We start from the raw sequence: 19,931 nt of genomic DNA, 5'->3' as shown, positions 1-19,931 counted from the left end.
CACACCTCACATTGTAAACAATGGTACTACAGTAATACCTCAGTTAAGGAATCCTCCAGGAATGAAGCTCCTTAGAACTAAGGCTTTTTTTAAAGTGAAACTGACCAGCTTGGCTTTGCTAGGAATAAAGTTTCAAGCCTGTGCCTTTGCTTTAAGGTGAAACTGACCAAATTGTGTCTTTGCTATCAACAAACTGATAAGCCTATGCCTTTAAGGTGAATCTGACAAACCTGAGTCTTTGCTTTGCTATGGATAAACTTTCAAGCATGTGTCTTTGCTATAAAGTGACACTGACAGACCTGTGTCTTTGCTAAGGTGAAATGGACATGACTGGGTGTTTGCTTTGCTTTCTCTTGCTTTCTTCCAGGGCTGGGGAGGGAAGGATCCAAGACGATTCAGAGGGGGAGGGGAGTGGCTGGGTGCTGGGTAGGCACTCTTTAATGCTCCTGTTGAAGCTGGCCCCACCATCTATGAGCGGGTGTAGAAACCTATCACTATTCTTTCCATGTTATTCCTACCTGATACCAAAGATTTTGTTAAAAACTAATGTCCAGGAACATATCTACTTTGTTAACTGTTACTGTATTCTTTGTCAGAGCATGTTCTTTCTCTGCATTTGTTCTGTGGGAAGGCATTTCACAGCAAATCAGATTAATTCATTCTGTTCCTAGAGATCATCTCTCAACATACTGGGTTGTATCCAACACTGTGCAGCAGTTTTGCTTGCGCAGTCAGACTTCCCCTTCCTGTCCTCTCCCTGCACACTCCCAAAATCTGCTGCAGAGGGTCCCATAACCCTCTCGAGCATGTTTTGAGTGTGTGTGAGGGGGCTGCAGGGGACATTCCACTGTGGACGTGGAAGTCTGTCACAGAAGTGGAACAGCAGCATTGGATTCAACCCTGTATTTTAAGCTATATTGTTTTGTGCTAATTGAAAAACAATCACCTTGATTACTCCATAGACAAAACAGAGGAAATATTATAGAATTCTTTTTTATCAAGATTCTGAATAAATGAAAAGTTTAATTTGAGTATTTTTATTTGATCTGAATGCCTGATCATAAAAATTTCATGATGTTATGACATACAGCCACACAATAAAAATCTACTACCAATGTAAAAAATGCTTTGAATGCCCTTACACCTGTATTTTACTGTAACAAAATAAATGTCCTGGAGTTCAGAAATTAATGGATCCCAATATTCAAATTAAAAACCTAGAGATGCATTTGCTCTCTGTTGCACTATACATTTGAAAATTTAATAGATGCTTCATTTTCAGCCAAAAAAACAATTAGTGTGTAGGTCTTACCAGGATGATCACAATCATGAGGTCTACTACATGAATTTTTACATTCTGGTGGTCGAGTTCCACAAGGTATTGGGGGGTATATTACTGATTCACCACAGTAACATGTTAATTCCTCAAAGCCTGAAGGAAAACAAAACCAAACTAAGTTAGTCTTCACTTTAACAGCTTTCTAAGATGTAGTATTGAGGTAAATGTTAAAATAAAATCTTAGGAAGATATGCAAATATACCAATAAGGATGCTAGACAATTTTTAAAGAAATAGTAATACAGAAGATATACGGTGGCATCCAACTATATCAGCACACTTGTGGAATTGACTTTCATTCATGCAGACAGGGCTTCCCATTTTTATCCCCCCTCCAGCAGGTCCCATGTGTCTCTCAATCTGCTCTGGAGAAGATGTTGGAGAAGAGCAAAACAGGAAAAGGCACATTATGTGAAGAGAATACCTAAAACCACGGCTATGAAATGTGTTAAGAAGGCAGCTACAAAACATCCAGTATCAATGACACTGTTCTACCAGAAAGCAACTTGAGGGTCCTGGTGAATTGTTGTTGCAAGTTACCTTGAATTTTGGATTAGGCATCTGAAGGCACTTTATACAGACCTTCAAGGCAAGTAGGATGAATAAGCCTTTTGAACATTTTTTATTTTTCTCAATCCATTCTCAAGTAAAAAAAAAAGGGTAAGTGTTGCAGTATCATAATTTTAAGATGCAAGATTCTTTAATTTTACCAAAATACTTTTAAAATGTTAGGGGCTGATGCAGTCAGAGCCTGCATTTTCATCACCCCTTCTCCTGCATGCTGCTCCAGAAGTTTTCCTGCCAAACTCCCCTAATCCATTGGCAACCTTCTGCAGTTCAGAAAGTTGTGATAGTGAGAGGGGTGCGTGTAAGAATGTTTGTAAGAGACAGACTGGATCGATCCTAACATTCTTTAATGAACATTTATTAGCTTTAGTGTAAAAATGTCCAGAGGGATAGGTGGGTTAAGTCTTTTGCAGGAAAAAGCAACCAAGTCTTGTGGCACTTTAAAGACTAATATATTTAGTATGGCATAAAGTTTTGTGGGCTCAGTGAATTTGTTCATTTTTAAGGTGCCACAAGCTTTAGGTTTATTATAAAATGATATAGATGTCTCACAACATCTTAATGCACATTGAGCAATAAAAAATGAAAATATTCACTCCGCCTTTTAATGTTGTAACCATAGGCTACAACATAAGGTTAAAAAAAAATTTTTTTCCAAAGAATATTTGCAATAACATAATAATATAACATCTTATTTGTTGCTCCCCCTGGCAAGAATGCAGAAGAGTCAAGACACGAGCTGCCCCTTCTGGTCCCACTCGAGTTCATTTGAGACGAGGCTGAAGTGAGACATCTTGACAGCAGTCACATACAGAACAGAAGAACAGCAAGGAAAAAATGCAACTGTAAAAATGTTTAACCAGAGGGTGAGAGCCCATAGGGATACTCGACAAGATAACTGATAAAAATGGGGAAATAGCAGGTGCTTGGCAATTGGGTTTGAGCCCCATTTCCAAACGTTTGTGAAGGAACTGTAAGACCTGTTGGACAGTGGCTTGAGAGGGATGGAGACCACGGGAGTCACACCAGCTGGAAAATGCAGACCATGTACTCTGGTAAATTTGATTAGTTGGCAGCTGTCTAGAAGCCAGAATGGTATCAATAACTTCCAGCGATAAACCTGTGTGCATCAGCTGTGTGCACTCAAAAGCCAAGCAGTCAGTCAGGATCTGGATGCCAGATCGGGCCCTGTGAGAGAAGATCCGGCCTCATTGGCAGCCTCCAATGATCTGCAACTGAGAGGTAGAGAAGAGCCGAAAACCATGGGTGGCATGGCCAATATGGGGCTAGTAGAACCAATTGAGCACATTCATGCTGAAGCTTCCTCAATGTTCTGCCCAGCAGGGGAATGGGGAAAACACATATAAGAGGCTGTATGGCCAAGGAGTCAGGAGAGCGTCTACGGACTCAGCCTTTGTCTCTAGGTACCCTGAGAAAAACTGAGGAAGCTGAGTATTGTGGCTCAAGATAAAGTGTCAAAGTGGTGCTGGAGAAGATGAAACAGGGCAGGATGTAGCCTCCACTCCTCTAGATTCACTTGCTGCCTACTGAGCCAATCTGTGACGACATTCAGAACCCCGCTGAGATGTTCTGCCCTCAAGGACAGCAGGTGGCTCTTGGCCCAATTGAATATAACAGTGGCCTCCACCTGAAGGGTCTGAGACTTGGTGCCCCCTTGCTGGTTCAAATGCAATTTCACGCAAGTGTTGTCTGTTTGGATCAGGACATGAGTCTGATGAAGCATTGGCTAGAAGTAACGAAGGGCCAGATGGACTGCCCTCAACTCCAGCCAGTTTATGCTGTGACCTCTCTGATGCAGACCAGGTGCCTTGCGTGAAGCAGGAGTTGCAATGAGTCCTCCAGACAATCAAACTGGCATCCATTGTAATTACAGCCCTGGCCGGCTCTCGCAATGGAGACCCCTTCTGGAGATTCCAAGTTGATGATCACTACTGGAAGGAAGACCACAGTGAGGGGGAAAGACGAAGCTGATCTGATGGAGCTGATTGAAGACTCAAGGTATCCAGTGTCCTGAGAAAAGGTGGTAAAAAATCATCTGAGTCAAAGACAGTGAGAGGTATCCTCCTCCACCTCTGATTCACCACTCCAATCATTCCCTTCAGCCTCAAGTGGAATGGATGGATCCACTGGGTCTGCCATATCACCTATAGCTCTGCCTCTGGCAACATCATAAGGGTTTGGAGACACAGCCCGACCTTTATCTGAATGGCAGTGAGAAGTAGTGGTGCTGGCATGAAGTTGCGAATGAGGCAGGGCTCAAGAACTTGGTAAGGGCTGGACCTGCAGCTGCACTGGGAGTTGAGCTTGTGACAGACAGCCCAGTAATGCATCTTTCAGTTAAGAAACAACTTCAGAGGTCAACTGTAACCAAAAGGTATTTGTGCAGTTGGCAGAGGGCCAAGTTGTGGATCCGTAGTCGCTGGATGTACCTGTTGAGGTAGTGATGTGACAAAACAGTCTAAATGGCGAGTGGGAGCTGAGGAAGGCCAGGGGACCAATCCCTAGCCTCTGGGATAGACTGACTGGAAATGGAGGGCAAAACTAGCAACTGGCAAACCGGCAGTGCAGATACGGAAGACTGGTGAGGAATAGAGAGCTGTACCGGAAAACTATCAAATTCCTCATCTGATGACACAGCTGGAGAGTGAAAGAGGGCTGCCAGTCTCTCTTTCTTGACCAGTAACAGAGGCCTCTGAACAAGTCTTCTCCACAGCAATGGTGGCCATAGTAGAGGACATTTCCAGTGAGCTTCAAAGAGACACATACTGTGCTTGCTTGGCAGCCAGCTGAGTAGAGGAGTGCTTGGTTTTGGCAACAGCCTTAGAATGGTGCTTGGAGGCATTGCACTTTGGTGTCTTGGACCTCATAGTGGAAATAACCTTGAGTTGAGATGTTGTTGCAGATACGCAATGCTGCTCTGCATCAGAGGGTTGATTGAAAGAATCCGCAAATGACACTGGGCCTGTCATGGTACGTACACACACAGTAAAGGGGTGCAGTACCTGAAGTCCAACACACACACTAGAAGAGGGGTGCAGTGATTCTAATGCTAAGACACACGCACACGGTACAGGGGTATGGTGATTTGAGGTCTCAGGCACATGCACACAGTAGAGGAGTGTGATACAGCCCCAACTGCAGGTCAAAGACAGTAGTTGTGCTTCTCTCTCTCTCTCTCTCTCTCTCTCTCTCTCTCTCTCTCTCTCTCTCTCTCATATACCTTCCCTGCCTTCAGTCTGAAGTAGGGAGAGGGCAGGAAACAGACAAGAGAATAGAGTTAGAGGAAAAGAGAAACAGGAAGAGGAAAACAAAAGGCAGGAAATGCAAGCAAAATGGCGAGAAAATGCAAACAAAATGGTGGGCAAGAAGGAAAGGGAGCAAGGGCTAGCAAAATGGTGGCCAAGAAGAAAGGGCGGGAGAGGCCAAACTGCCTGAAGCCACAGCCGCAGGCTCCAAGAGGAACACCCGCTGGTGGGGCCACCTAACAAGACTGCCTCTGCCTCAGCCAGAAGTTGAGCCGTGAGCTGCAGGCAAAGCAGGGGCGCCTGCCGCCATCCCAGCAACTGGCTGGAGCCGCAACCATGAGCTCCAGTCAAAGGCGGGGCGTCCACTGCCCGCAGTGATCGGATCAAGGAGAGTTCCAGGGCTGCAGCCACAAGCCCCATTGGAGAAGAGGGGAAAGCGCCAATGGAGACCTCTGGGACTGCAGCTGCGAGCCCCGTGAGGTAAGGAGGAAGGAGGCTGAGGAGACCTCTGGGGCCACAGCCGCGAGCCCACAGGAGGAGGAAAAAATGGGTCTGGGATCAAACAGGGAGACTTGCAGGGCTGCAGTCGCAAGCCCCACGAAGGAGAAGGCTAAAGTGGCACTGCTGGGGTTGAGGAAACTGCCAAGGCTGCAGCCTCGAGCCCAGTGGAAAGAAAAATCACCCCCATAGAAAAAACCAAAACACATAAAAACACACTCTCATCACTCCCCACAATACACACTCCCAACACACAATTCTAAACACACAGAGCAAGGCCCACTACAGGAAAGAGCAATCAGAAGAAAATATCTGTGCTAAGGATAAAGAGAACAGCCTCAGACGAAGGCAAGAATGGAGTAGGACCAGAAGGAGCAGCTCAGGTCTTGACTCCTGCATTTTTGCCTTCGGATGCTAGGAGATGCTATAATCCATGTGATGGCATGCTACCTGGGGAAAAAGGCAACTCTCTGCAACTGAAGACAATTGGCTTTCCCCTCAAGAGTTGGGTCTAAATTTTTAGTTCAGATCACAGAGATTGAGCAATAAAATTTATTATTTATTTATTTATTTATTTTATTACATTTTTAGACCGCCCTATAGCAATAAGCTCCCAGGGCGGTGTACAGCATAATAAAACAGGTTAAAATACAAGTGGATGTAAATACAATACACAATAAAACATAATTAAAAATTTTCAATTTTAAATTCAAATTTTAAAATTTTTAAAATGCCTGGGCGAAGAGGTAGGTCGTTACCTGGCGCCGAAAAGATAACAAAGAAGGCGCCAGGCGTATCTCATCAGGGAGGGCATTCCATAGTTCGGGGGCCACCACTGAGAAGGCCCTAGCTCTAGTTATCGTTCTCCGTGCCTCCCTATGCGTTGGGACACGGAGAAGGGCCTTCGACGTCGAGCGCAGCGACCGGGTAGGTACATAGCGGGAGAGGCGTTCCGCCAGGTATTGCGGTCCGATGTCGTTAAGGGCTTTATAGGTAAGAACCAACACTTTGAATCTGGCCCGGAAACATATTGGTAGCCAATGCAGCTGGGCCAGGACAGGTGTTATATGATCAATTTTTTTTGTCCCAGTAAGAACTCTGGCCGCAGCATTCTGCACCAGCTGAAGTTTCCGAACCGTCTTCAGAGGTGACCCTACGTAGAGTGCATTACAGTAGTCCAATCTAGAGGTTACCAGAGCATGGATAACTGTGGCAAGGTTCTCCTTATCCAGATAGGGTCGTAGTTGGGCTACCAGCCAAAGCTGGTAGAACGCATTCCGTGCCACCGAGGCTACTTGAGCCTCCAGTGACAGGAGCGGATCTAATAAGACCCCCAAACTACGGACCTGCTCCTTTAGGGGGAGTGTAACCCCATCTAGGGCAGGTCGGACATCAACCATCTGGGCAGAGAGCCCCCCCACCAACAGCATCTCAGTCTTGTCAGGATTGAGTCTCAGTTTATTAGCTCTCATCCAGTCCATTATCGCGGCCAGGCAGTGGTTTAGTACATTAACAGCCTCACCTGAAGAAGATGAAAAGGAGAAGTAGAGCTGCGTATCATCAGCATATTGCTGGAAACGCACTCCAAATCTCCTAATGACCTCGCCCAGCGGCTTCATATAGATATTAAAGAGCATGGGGGACAGAACTGAACCCTGTGGGACCCCATATTGGAGTACCCAGGGACTCGAGTAATGCTCCCCAAGCACCACCTTCTGGAGACGATTCTCGAGGTAGGAGCACAGCCACTGCCAAGCAGTGCCTCCAACTCCCAAGTCCGCAAGTCGCCCCAGAAGGATACCATGGTCGATGGTATCAAAAGCCGCTGAGAGATCAAGGAGAACCAACAGAGTTACACTCCCTCTGTCTTTCTCCCGACAGAGGTCATCATACAGGGCGACCAAGGCTGTTTCTGTACCAAACCCCGGTCGAAAGCCCGATTGACATGGATCCAGATAATCAGTTTCATCCAAGAGAGCCTGGACCTGGTGAGCGACCACACGCTCTAAAACCTTGCCCAGGAACGGAACATTTGCTACCGGTCTATAGTTGTCAAGATTTTCAGGGTCCAAGGAGGGTTTCTTTAGGAGCGGTCTCACCACCGCCTGTTTCAGGCAGGGTGGTACCACTCCCTCTCGTAAAGAGGCATTGATCACCTCCTTGGCCCATCCGGCTGTTCCGTTCCTGCTAGCTTTTATTAGCCATGAGGGGCAAGGATCCAGAGCAGAAGTGGTCGCCCGCACCTGTCCAAGCACCTTGTCCACGTCCTCGAGCTGAACCAACTGAAATTCATCCAATAAAACAGGACAGGACTGTGCTCCGGACACCTCATTAGGCTCAACTGCTACAATATTGGAGTCAAGGTCCCGGCGGATGTTTGTGATCTTATCTTGGAAGTGTCTCGCAAACTCATTACAGCGGGCTATTGATGGTATTATTGCGTTCTGAGGACCAGAGTGTAAAAGTCCCCGAACAACCTTATAAAGTTCCGCTGGGCGGTTAGAAGATGACTGAATGGAGGCAGCAAAGTACTGCTTCTTCGCTGCCCTCACCGCCTTCACATAGAGCTTGGTAGAGATCTTCACAAGTGCAAGACCACAGCCGTCGGGAGTTCGTCTCCATTTGCACTCAAGCCGTCTCCTTTCTTGCTTCATCACTCTTAGCTCCGGGGTAAACCACGGAGCCAATTGAGCTCTGCAGAGGAGAGGGCGCACCGGGGCGATCGTGTCAACTGCCCGGGTCATTTCCGTATTCCACAGATTGACCAGGGTTTCGACAGGAGCGTCAGTTTTATCAGCCGGAAAACTCCCCAGAGCCTTCTGAAAACCTTCAGGATTCATTAGTCTCCGGGGGCGGACCATCTTAATTGGTCCTCCACCCTTGCAGAGGGGAGAAAACATTGTGAGCCTACACCTCAATAGGCGATGATCTGTCCATGACAGAGGAATAGATGTAAAATCCCTCACTCCCAGATCACCATCCCCTGCTCCAGTAGCAAAAATTAAGTCTAGAGTGTGCCCCGAAATATGCGTAGGGCCAGTAACAAATTGAGACAGCCCCATGGCTGTCATGGAGGCCATGAAGTCCTGAGCCGCCCCAGACAAAGCGGTCTCGGCATGAATGTTGAGATCCCCCAATACCATAAATTTGGGGGATCGCAACACCAAACCCGAGACCACCTCCGTCAGCTCAGTTAGGGAGGCTGATGGGCAGCAGGGTGGACGGTACACCAACAGTATTCCCAGTCTGTCTCGCTGACCCAACGTAATATGGAGACACTCCAGACCATTAGCTACCTGGATAGGGTGCCTAATGAGAGGGATGGAACTTCTATAGACCACAGCGATTCCCCCTCCCCGACCCTCGGATCTACCCAGATGCTGAACCGAGTACCCAGGTGGGCACAGCTGGGAGAGATTAATGCCTCCCAGATCGCTCACCCATGTCTCAGTAATAAACGCCAGATCGGCCGCCTCATCCACAATTAAATAATGTGGTACATCTTCCACAGAGTCACTGTCCCCATAACTACTGGTAACTAACTAGACAGACCAGTAGTCTATAGATAACAGACTCTTATCTAGAAAAAATTAGTTGCAACTATAACAAACTGACAGCAAATGTTATGGTACTTAATAAAAACTAACGTTTGTTGGATTATGTTCAGTGTATGGGCAGAGCAATCTAAAGCCCTGACTGGGAGCAGCAAGGTAGAACACAGTTGTAGATTCACCACCACATCCAACAACCCTGCTGCTTGGGCCAAACAGGGAAGATGATGGAAGCTGGTCATGTTTTCCATTTTGCTGCACCAGTTCTAGGTTGGCATAGAAGACAGACCCAGTTTAGACAACGTTCTGGACCCAGTGGACCCACTGCCAGCCCTGCTGAATGCCCACAACACCCAATTTGGAGGACCTGCACCAGCAACACAAAGTAGGAATATTGTCAATGGTAGCTTCCAGAACACTTATGCTTTTGGAAAGCAGAGTAGGAGCATCCACGGCAGCAGAATCCAGCAAAGGGATACTTCCACTTGTTCCTAACCTCTTTCCTGTGCTGCAGATCAGGGTTAGGATTCCACACATAATTTTAAAGAAATTGATTAATTTTAAACAAGTTTATGGAATATCATTCTAAAAGAATTGATGACGAATTTGAAAACTAAAGAGAGTGCAACCCTGATGTTTACTCACTGGTCTGCCAACACTTCTGACAATTGCCACGATGACAAGGTTCTTCGCATCTATGAATACCACAATTGAGTTTTCGTCCACAAATCAAAGAGCACTTATGTTCTTTATCCTGCTGAAAATAAAGAAAAGAAAAATAGGAACAAAAAAACCCAGAAAACTTCTTAATCCTTGATGATTTTTTTTTTGTTTTAAAAGGAATGGGAAAACAAAGAGATGTTCCCCTGGCATTATATATCTCAGAGTAAGTGACAGGCAAACCTTACTGCAGAGAACAGTCCACAACTGGGAGGTTACAGCTGAGAAACCCCTCTCTCTTATTGCCACCTACCTCATCTCAGATGTCAGGGACACCAGCAGGAGAGCTCTTTGTGTACTATCTTAGAGTACAGGCAATCTGATATGGAGGCAGGCAATCCTTCAGATTCCCCAAGCAGTACTCAAGCTGTAAACCTGGTCCTTCAAAGGAAAAGACTGAACACTACTTCCCAAGCAGATGAAACCACCCAACAGCAGCACCTCCATCTGGTATGGACTGCGCTTCAGTTTATTGGCTCTCATTCTGGCTAATTCTGGGTCCAAACACAAGTGACATAGCCAATTTAATGGGCTGACCAACAGCCATGCAAACTAAATCTAAACTTCATAAAAAGTCTCTATCTATATGAATATTGCATTGTCATTTGCCTAATACAGACATCATAATTATACCTTTTAAGTTAAACACATAATAGGTTATCTCACATGCATTCTAGACTTCTGTTTTGCCATGAGATTGGCATTTTCTTGCACATTCTACAGTCAATAAGTCTACTTAATTAACAAAGGTGCACACCAACCCATTCCTTGCTTCAGCCTCTAAAGAAGAATAATCAAAATAGCTTTCAGCAGATTTTTAGTTCAAAACCAGGATAACTGCTCATGGTTGTTATTGGCCAGCCTCAAAAAATCCATCAGTCCAAAAAGTTAAAAAGAATTAATTATTTTGAAATTGAAAAGAAATCATATTGCATTTATGACCTTACCACACAGCAAATTTCATTACACTTGTGTCGTCCACATGACAGTTTCTTGTTGCATCGCTTGTCACACAAGAACACAACTTCAACTATAAAACAGAAAATACATTTAACTGATCACTTTCACTCAAAATAACTACACCTTCTCTTAGGCTCCACATTGTATGTAGCTATGAAAAGCAAATGGGTTTAACTATTTAAGATTCCTATAAGGAATGTATACAACTGTTAATAATAATAATCTTGCCTTTCAGGAAAAAAAAACATTCCAAGGCAGCTTACAGAAAACATGACAGTTAAAAAAAAACACAACAAACAGTATCATATAAAAAGTCATCCGAAAGCAAAGTATACTGACAGCATAGCTCAGTATTCATAGAAAAGACAGCTTTGCATTTATCAGAAAATTTAGCAGCTAGTACACATGTACTGAAGGCATTTAACTTCACAACTTCTTATCTGGCTTTAGTCTATAGCAAGTATGCAATGGCAAAGCCATATGGGAGTTAATGATTACTTATGAAAGAAACAGAATAATTGATTTTCAATTGCAGGTAATTCTTGGGAAATATTTGTGCACTTCATGTACGCGTAAGAATTTTGTTTACTAGCTTTCATGAAAATTTCTGAAAATATAACCTCAATGTTTGTTTTTTCCCAACCATCTGAAGTGTGGAGAACACTATAGAACACTAACAGCGATGATTCATATTTCTTCTTACACATGGTGGTCCCTGTACTGGCTGTGACACGCAAGGTCTGCAGTCTCCTCTTTCAGTAGTCTGTAACTGAAAGCCTCAGCTGAGTGTGCAGAACTTGCAACAACGTTTACATGCTGCTGTCTCAGAAGGGTACTAGCATATAATAATTATGAATATGTTAAGATTATTACCTTGTTTTTTGAGTGAGGCACAGGGAACTTCCTAAAGAAAAGAAAATTGACTGGATCATAGGTACATTATTTATATCATCAGACTGACATTAAAAGAAAGATAAAACATGTTACAATAGCAAATAACCCATCTTAATCATTTCAAAAATCTTCTATGCTGCACATCCTCACTGCGTCTACATTTTTAGTTCATGTATAAAAACTGAAAAGTCTAACTGTGGATGGATAGATTCAGTAAACTGAGAAAGGAGAAAAACAGACACACAACATATTGAATGAAACAAAAGAACAATTCATTTATATCTTTAAAAAAGTCTTTATGTAATTGTCTAAGTGCTCAAAAATCTCAGTATTTTTATATTTAGAGAACACAGATATACATACACATTTTTTTAAATGATGCTATATATTAGATTAATATTGTATTATAATGTTTTAGAAGTATTTTGTATTATCCTTAACTATTAAAATGTCAATGTACTGCCTTCAAGTCGATTCCGACTGATGGCGACCCTATGAATAGGGTTTTCATGAGCCAAGATTATTTTTTAATATATACATATACATTTCTAAAATATACTACTTTGGTGAAAATGTTATGTAGCATTGCAATGAATAAAATGGAAATTCAGTAATTGCAGCAAATATATTTATGAGAGAACATACATCATATGGAAGAAAGGAAACACAGTTTTGCAAGCTGAGACTAAAATATAACCACACAGACATAAAAAAGCAAAGATACCATATGTTTTAGTGTCACAGCACTCTAATGTTTTTACGTTCAGTATTATATTCTTTATTATTTTCATGAATTACCTTTGTTTTTAAGGCACACCTGCAGTAAACCTTTGATGTACGAGAACACAGTCCACATTCACCTTCATGGCAGAGGTTTTCACATGTATGAACAGCATCTATGCATAATTAAAAGTGTTTTTAACTGAACCGTTAATACATTGTAGCTATGTATTTCCTTGCCAAAAAAAGCAATCCCAGATTTTATTCTTTAGCATAAGAAATGTTTGTCATACGTCACTGCTTTCACAACAAATTTTGAAACATTTTGTCATGTATAGAGATGGGTTACATATCATTCACTGGGTCCTGTGAGGGAGGTTAGGCTGACAGTGACTAACCTAAGGCCTGTCACTGAGCTTCATAGTTAAGCAACTATTTGAAAATAAGCCTTCCTGGTCCAAGTCTGATATTCTATTCATTACATCACATTAGGTCTCCATATCACAAAGGGACAATGTTCCATTTATTAGCTCTTGAGCAGAATTACTAGCTTGGAAAAATTGCCTCTCTTATAGTGCTTAGATATATATATATATTATTCTTAGTGGCTAGAGGGGTGAGATGCTGTGTGCCGAAGTACAAACATTTGGTAAAAGATGGAGGAACTCATGACCTCTTTTCCATCTTTTTCCCAAACTAAAGAGTTTCTTCTATATAAATTCAATTTGAATTGCCTCCATGGAAGAAAATGCGTTTTTATTCAAAATATATATTTTTAAAAAACTTTCATTTTGGAAGTGGCAAAATTCAACACAAAGGTATTTTACATACACAAGTAAGCAACATTCTAATTACCATAGCTACTACAAGGTAGAGGTTTTCCACATGTTCTTCCACACGATGGGATGGGATCTGTGCAGAGTTTACGTTCTGTACACCCCAGCTCTAATAATTTATTAAGAGGTGTCTGCCCACAAGGGCAACAGTGCACTATTTGTGGAAGCCGTGGGCAGGGTTGGCAAGACTGGGGATGGCATATTTGTGCACAGCTGTGCATTCCACAGGATAATTTTCTGAAATCAAAAACATAATTTATCCCATATAAGACTACATTGATGCATGAGTACTGACAAAATTAGGGTCACATTATAAGCAGAACCTACTTGCCACAAGTTCTCAGACAGGAGAAATTATCCTCACTTGTTCCACACAATACTTCTCGAGAGGTGCTCCCACAGTAACACACTATACAGAAAAATTGCATTTTGGGGGAAGACAGAAATAAATATTATAAAGCTAGACAAAGATACATAAAGTGAAGGAGAAGTATTTTCTGGAAAGGATAACACAAATGAGCCAAAATAAAGATTAACCAGATCAACCAGATTAACCCCACAAAAGGAACTCTTATCATACTCAAATTAAGATTTCTCTAATCATTCTCAATATCTTATTATAAAAAGAAAGCTTGCTTTTAAAAGTTAGTTTCACAATTTCTTCCACATAAGGAATCACACACTTAAGGTTCTAAATGAATACTTAGTATCTTGAGGGGCACTACCCGAACAGTATCTTTGTTGTTGTGGCACATTGTTATTTTGTAGTCCACTGCTATATGTATACCAAATCTCAGAGGGAATTCAATCTACCATTGTTGGATAGCTGCAAAATTTGATATAACAGGACAGAATCTGAGAACCAACATTATTGCCACAAATGCTATAAAATGTCAAAATGTACATAAGTATTAAGATATGCTTTTTGATGGATGGACTGTTTAGATGCCTCTATTTTATGTGAAAATTCACTTATTTTTTATTTTTATTGTGCAATGATGTTGAAGTCACAGAACAACTTTGTTGGTTAAACAATAAATCTTTACCTTTCTGACTCTTATTTAACAGGTTGGAAGCCATTAAGCTGCTACCTTTTGAGATTTGGTAGTGAAAGAGATACTGCAAGAATTTACAGAAAGTTATTAAAAGTTGAGAGGTAGTGTTTGAAATAAAAACAGTTGGTTAGATGATGATACCGCTATAATTTAGACATTAGACCAAACAGCCCAAAAGGATCTAGAAAGATTGTAAATACTTTCTGGTGCTGACTAAATACGACAGCTCCATCTCCAGCTGAAATCATAAAGACTTGCAGAGTGGTTTGAATGGCCTGCTTGGCCCTTCTCACATAAAGCATATTACTATATCCAGTTATTAGTTAGAACCACTAGGAGTGCGTACAAATAGTCAGAAAAGAAGGAACCTCCCCAAAACAACCTGTGTAGTTGATAACATACAATATAACAAACATGTTTGAGTCATTTTAGTGACTTGTTTAGTCTTCATGGCTAACCTAAATATAGTAGTCAGATTTTACCCCTGTTCCATTTACACTATGGTAGGATGGGAAAAGGAAGAGAAGTATTCCTCTGATAATACTTCCAACCCCACTAGCTACTTTCCATTTTCCCGATGGAGAAATGGTGTCTCCATGCTCTCTACTACTACATTCTGTTATTCTACTTCATTAGTTGTTTTTCTGCTTCCTTATGTCGATCAATGAAAGGGTGCCGGAAAGCCTCAACTCAACATTCTTGATTGCTGGTGCCCAAGACCTCCTGTTTAAGCATGTTTTTCTGAAACATCTTGGTCCTACATTATCAATGATTCCTCAAAGTTTTAGTATTATTTCATTAGATATGTAATTTTCCATAAGAATTTTTTAGAACTACCTACCCACCTTGTTTTACAGTCAGTTCACATGGCTGGCATTTTCCTGAATGGCATATCCGGGTACAGTTATGTTTACCACAATTCAAAACATTCCCACATATATTAGTACACTGAATTGCAGTAGAATGCCCACAGCGAACTGAATGGCTGTAGAGAAAGAAAACTGAGTCAGTCATCAGCAACAGTTGGCAAGATTAGAATAATGTATTTATAGTTTAGCCTATCACCCACATTCCTTCTGAATGTTACTGTGTTTATTTAGTAAAGGACCGGTAAATATCAACAGGCAAACTCTTTAGGCTTTCATATTTGTTCTATTGAGGGTTTTGCTAAATTAAAGGGAGTATAATTCCATAATAGTGCAAACCACAGAGATCTTTATTTAAAGAGGAAAAATGCTTCTGGCAACACAGCATCAGTATGTGTTAAAACATACACTTTTGCACCACTTGAAAATGTAAAACCATTCTTTGCAATTGCACAGTTGTAGCAGCACACAGCAGGTTACCCCAAAATATAACTTTACAGTGGCAGTTATTTTGTTTCAAAATTACTCATATACTCCTTCTCAGATACAACTAGTCTAGTATGTCCAAGTAAGCATTTGTCTGCTGGCACAACTGGACATGTGCTGTCTAACAGAAAATGCCAGGAATAGAACCTATTTCCATTTGGTTCAATTTGTCATCTGTAAAGTAGCCCAAATTTCATTTAAGCAGATAGGAGTTAATGCAGCATTTTTATTTTTTATTTTTGTGCCTATAACAAATGGAATCAGCTCAGTCTAAGAAAGTAGTTTGCAAACATGACGTGATGGAATTGGATATTATCATCATTATTACATTTACATCCCACCCTTCCTCCCAAAAGGAGCTCAACGCAGCATATGTACATGAAATCCATACAAATCGGGGTGGTGATGGTAAGAAAATTACAGAGTTTTCTAAAATAGGCAGGTTATCTAGCTTAGGAAATTGCTTATTTAACCCTAAATCAGGAGTGAGGAACCTGTGGCCCTCCAGATGTTCTTGGACTCCAAAACACATCAGCCGTAGCCACCACTGGTCAGGGACTTACAGCCAATGTGCAGAGTATTTGGTTAGCTGGAAGTATTTGTTGTTGACATGTAATTATGTTATGTAGACATGTAAAATATAAACTTTTTTAAAAAACAAGAAATTCTTGATTCAGACAAACTACCCTGAAAACAACTGTTGAAATATTAACAGCAAAACATTACAGATAATTAGAAGCAAAGATTAATGCAACATCCCACTGAGAATCAGAAACTGACAAGCTTGCTGCAAACACATCAGTCCTTTCCCCTCTCAAAACACAGAAAAGCACTGTGGAGAACCACAGTGTGCAAGAATGCTCTGTATACAAATGCAAGCTCTCTTTTGTATCTATCTCACTCAATAACTTGAATTGTGTTGCATGCTGATTTTACTGGCAAAAATCATAGCTGACATTAACCATGATTGATTGTCTTAATACCCCAATATATTGGCTTGTTTAAATCACATTAAAATTAAATCAAGGTATGTTGCTTGCTTTTAATTAGTCTGGAGTGAGCTTAACCACAAGCTCAGGTTCAGACAACATGCAAGCAAACTTTGTTTATTTTATTTTATTTATTTAACAAAATTTATATATCAACTGATTGTAAGAAAACCTCTAAGTGGTTTACAAAAACATTAAAAATATCAATAAAAACAATTAAAAACACAATTAAAAACATTTAAAAGACAATTAAAACAGCAGTAGACTAGAGATCAAAACACATCAACATCTATGTGTCTAGATAGGCTTGCCTAAACAGAAGTGTTTTAAGCAGGCACCCAAAGGAATACAGTGAAGTGCTTGCCTGATATCAACAGGCAGGGAGTTCCAAAGAGTAGATGCTGCCACACTAAGAGAGCAATTTCTTACAAGTGCAGAACTAGTATTATGTGGCACCTATAACATCTGTCTAGCTTAGTGCGGCAAGAAAAAGGACCGAGGAGCAAAGCAGTTGCGAGCTCCGCTCCAGCAGCCTGCACACTGACACTAAGCTCACGTCTGGCTTGGCATGATGGGCGAACCAGACCATAATAAAACCTGTTTTAGAGTTTACTGAGCTAAGCCTGCCCCCAGAGGATACTTTTAAGGACATACTAATAAGGTCAGCTTGCCACCTTGCAATTAGAAATGGTGGGGAGACTGTCTTAACTGTTGGGTCTGCCCAGAACATATGTTAAAGCATGTTTTCCAAAGCCACTTCTTGTGATTTTTTTCATATGCTGGTTTGCAGCTAATTCATAATTACTCAGATACTGGCTGTATTCGGACAATAAACTATGGTTTATAAGAAAAGAACATTGGCATTTACTCTGAAGATATCTTTTTGCTCATATGTGAAGGGTTTGCTGAACAGGCTTTACTCCCACTACTAGCTCAAGAGACAAAAACGATGCTTAATTAGACTGAAGGCAAGGTAGCCATCATGGTACCCTCTAGATGTTTTGGACCACAACTCTTATCAGACCCAGTTAGCATGGTCAATGGTTACTTATTATACGAGTTACAGTACTTAACATCTGGAGGGGACCACACTGGCTATCTCTGCTGGAAGCAGCCCCTCCCAGTTTTGAAATATGGCCAAGCTAATCACTTGAACAGGATAAGTTCAAAAACTGGTGTTTACTGAGAAGGGGAAAAGACTCCTTACCAGGAAATGTGCCTCACACATGTTGACTATTTCGGAGGGACCCAAGAGTGAAGGTCTTTGGATGAAAAAATAGCCACTGCATAGAAGCAAGGGTGGAGCCTGGAGACTAACAAGCACACCAAAAAGGTCACCTTCACAGTAAGTGCCAACATTGCTTTCTTTGCTGGTGTGGGAGGGTTTCCAGGCTGAGATATGAAAAAGCAGAGGGATAGCCTGGCGGGATGTGTAGCTGTTTTATTATGAGGGAAGTATGTTTCCACTCACCTTTCAAATGCTGTTTCTGCTGAAGCATACACTACAGTACCTTCTAGTGCTTTGTAATCGTGTTTGCTGAGGACCAAATAGCTCTCTGGTAGGTTTTTTTTAAAATATTTTTTATTAACATTTTTTATTTTCCAGAAAAGAACTATACAGTAGTGCAATAATTCCAGAGAAACAATGAGCAGATTCAGCATAGTCCCATAACACATACCATATACAGGTAATGATTTCACTTGTGGTTATAATTCACGTTGAAACCACAAAACCCAAAGTCCCCTTCATTCGCATTTCTTAACAACTAAGGAAAAAACCTCTAAAACCAAACAAAAGAAGCCTTTCAAGTAAGTATTCAGGTAAGTAGCAGAACCCTTAATGGTACACTGCCATCTACAATGTAATATGTTGGGGAACTGGGCTGTCTTATAATTCAAACACCAATGTGTGATCTATTAAACAGAATCATCTTACATGGTGTAAAACATCCTTTATTCATCATTATGGATTAGGTTTATTTGTTACAGGCTGTCCATATCGTATATGTTGTGTTGGTAGAGCCATATTGTTAGTTTAATCATTAACAAAACAAATACGATCATAGAGTTTCCCTATAAAATCATCATTCTTCACCTGACCCCTCAGTACTTTGTTTACATATTATTTTTTCAGTTACAGCCAGTTGCCAAATTTTCTTATGCCAACAATTAATTGTAGCTCCATTAAGATCTCTTCAGAACCGGGCCAAGGTAAGATGTGCTGCTGTTAATAAATGTCTAAACATCTGTTTGCATTTTAGATCCATATTGTTACCATCAAATAAATTTAACAGGGCCAGTTCAGGGGTCATATCCAAAGGTGATTTGATTATTTTTCTAATTTGGTTAAAAACCTTTGTCCAAAAATCCAGTGCCCTTGGGCATGACCGCCACATATGGTAATACATACCCTTCATTTGACATTCTCTCAAACAATTTGGAGATGCTGATGCTGTTATTCTAGATAATAGGAGTGGAGTACCATCAATATGCCAATTTGAGTATCTGTTCTTTAACTTGAGTTGCAGCGCTATCCAGAGTGGACCTATTCCATTGTCTGACCCAGTCCTGGTGTTCCATTGTAAAGCCAAAATCTTCCTCCCATTGTTTTTTGAGACCTAGAAGAGTACCCACTTCTTTATCTATTAAAATCATATATATATTGGAGATTTGGCCCGCAGATCCAGATGCTGTCTTATTATCTGGTAGATTTCTGAAATGGATGAATTAGTTGATGGTGCAGTTAAAGCAACTTGTTCTGGTGGAATGAACCATGATGCTGAGTGGGATACTGAGCCAAAAGGTAGAATTTTTCAAAGGAACTGACTGGCTCCATGGGAGCTTGAGACTCGCAGGGGAAGCACGCTGTGTCCAGTCCAAGTTACAGCAAGGTACACTAGAACAGGATATTGGATAGCTCCAAAGGAGTCTTCATAGCTGGAGTATTCTGAAGAAGCTGAAGACCTGGGGTGTGGAAGGCTCTGCCTCTCTGGAGAAGCTGGCAACACATTTCTGGGATAAAATCCAGAAGTTCACCTTAAGTGGTGTTGTTGCTGTTATGTGTTGTTATGACTTATGGTGACCCTATGAATCAGTGACCTCCAAGAGCATCTGTTGTGAACCGCCCTGTTCAGATCTTGTAAGTTCAGGTTTGTGGCTTCCTTTATGGAATCAATCCATCTCTT

At 41.5% G+C, this 19,931-nt stretch overlaps 1 protein-coding gene across 3 annotated transcripts in view; it reads right to left on the bottom strand.

The window, feature by feature from the left end:
* NFX1 (nuclear transcription factor, X-box binding 1) overlaps positions 1-19,931 on the bottom strand; it is a 67,619-nt gene that overhangs the window by 33,566 nt on the left and 14,122 nt on the right. For 2 of the 3 annotated variants that reach the window (XM_061589080.1, XM_061589066.1), the window contains exons 7-14: positions 15,251-15,390; positions 13,678-13,759; positions 13,370-13,587; positions 12,593-12,690; positions 11,774-11,804; positions 10,888-10,970; positions 9,866-9,977; positions 1,313-1,432 (exon numbers count right to left, since the gene is read on the bottom strand). In XM_061589080.1, coding sequence (XP_061445064.1) covers positions 1,313-1,432; positions 9,866-9,977; positions 10,888-10,970; positions 11,774-11,804; positions 12,593-12,690; positions 13,370-13,587; positions 13,678-13,759; positions 15,251-15,390 — 884 coding nt within the window. The remainder of the gene's footprint in view (positions 1-1,312; positions 1,433-9,865; positions 9,978-10,887; positions 10,971-11,773; positions 11,805-12,592; positions 12,691-13,369; positions 13,588-13,677; positions 13,760-15,250; positions 15,391-19,931) is intronic. The other variant, XM_061589072.1, reaches the window with a different exon arrangement.

The sequence above is a fragment of the Rhineura floridana genome, chromosome 1 (assembly GCF_030035675.1).
Source record: "Rhineura floridana isolate rRhiFlo1 chromosome 1, rRhiFlo1.hap2, whole genome shotgun sequence".
NCBI lineage: Eukaryota > Metazoa > Chordata > Lepidosauria > Squamata > Rhineuridae > Rhineura > Rhineura floridana.
This window is presented reverse-complemented; position numbering and strand designations above follow the sequence as displayed.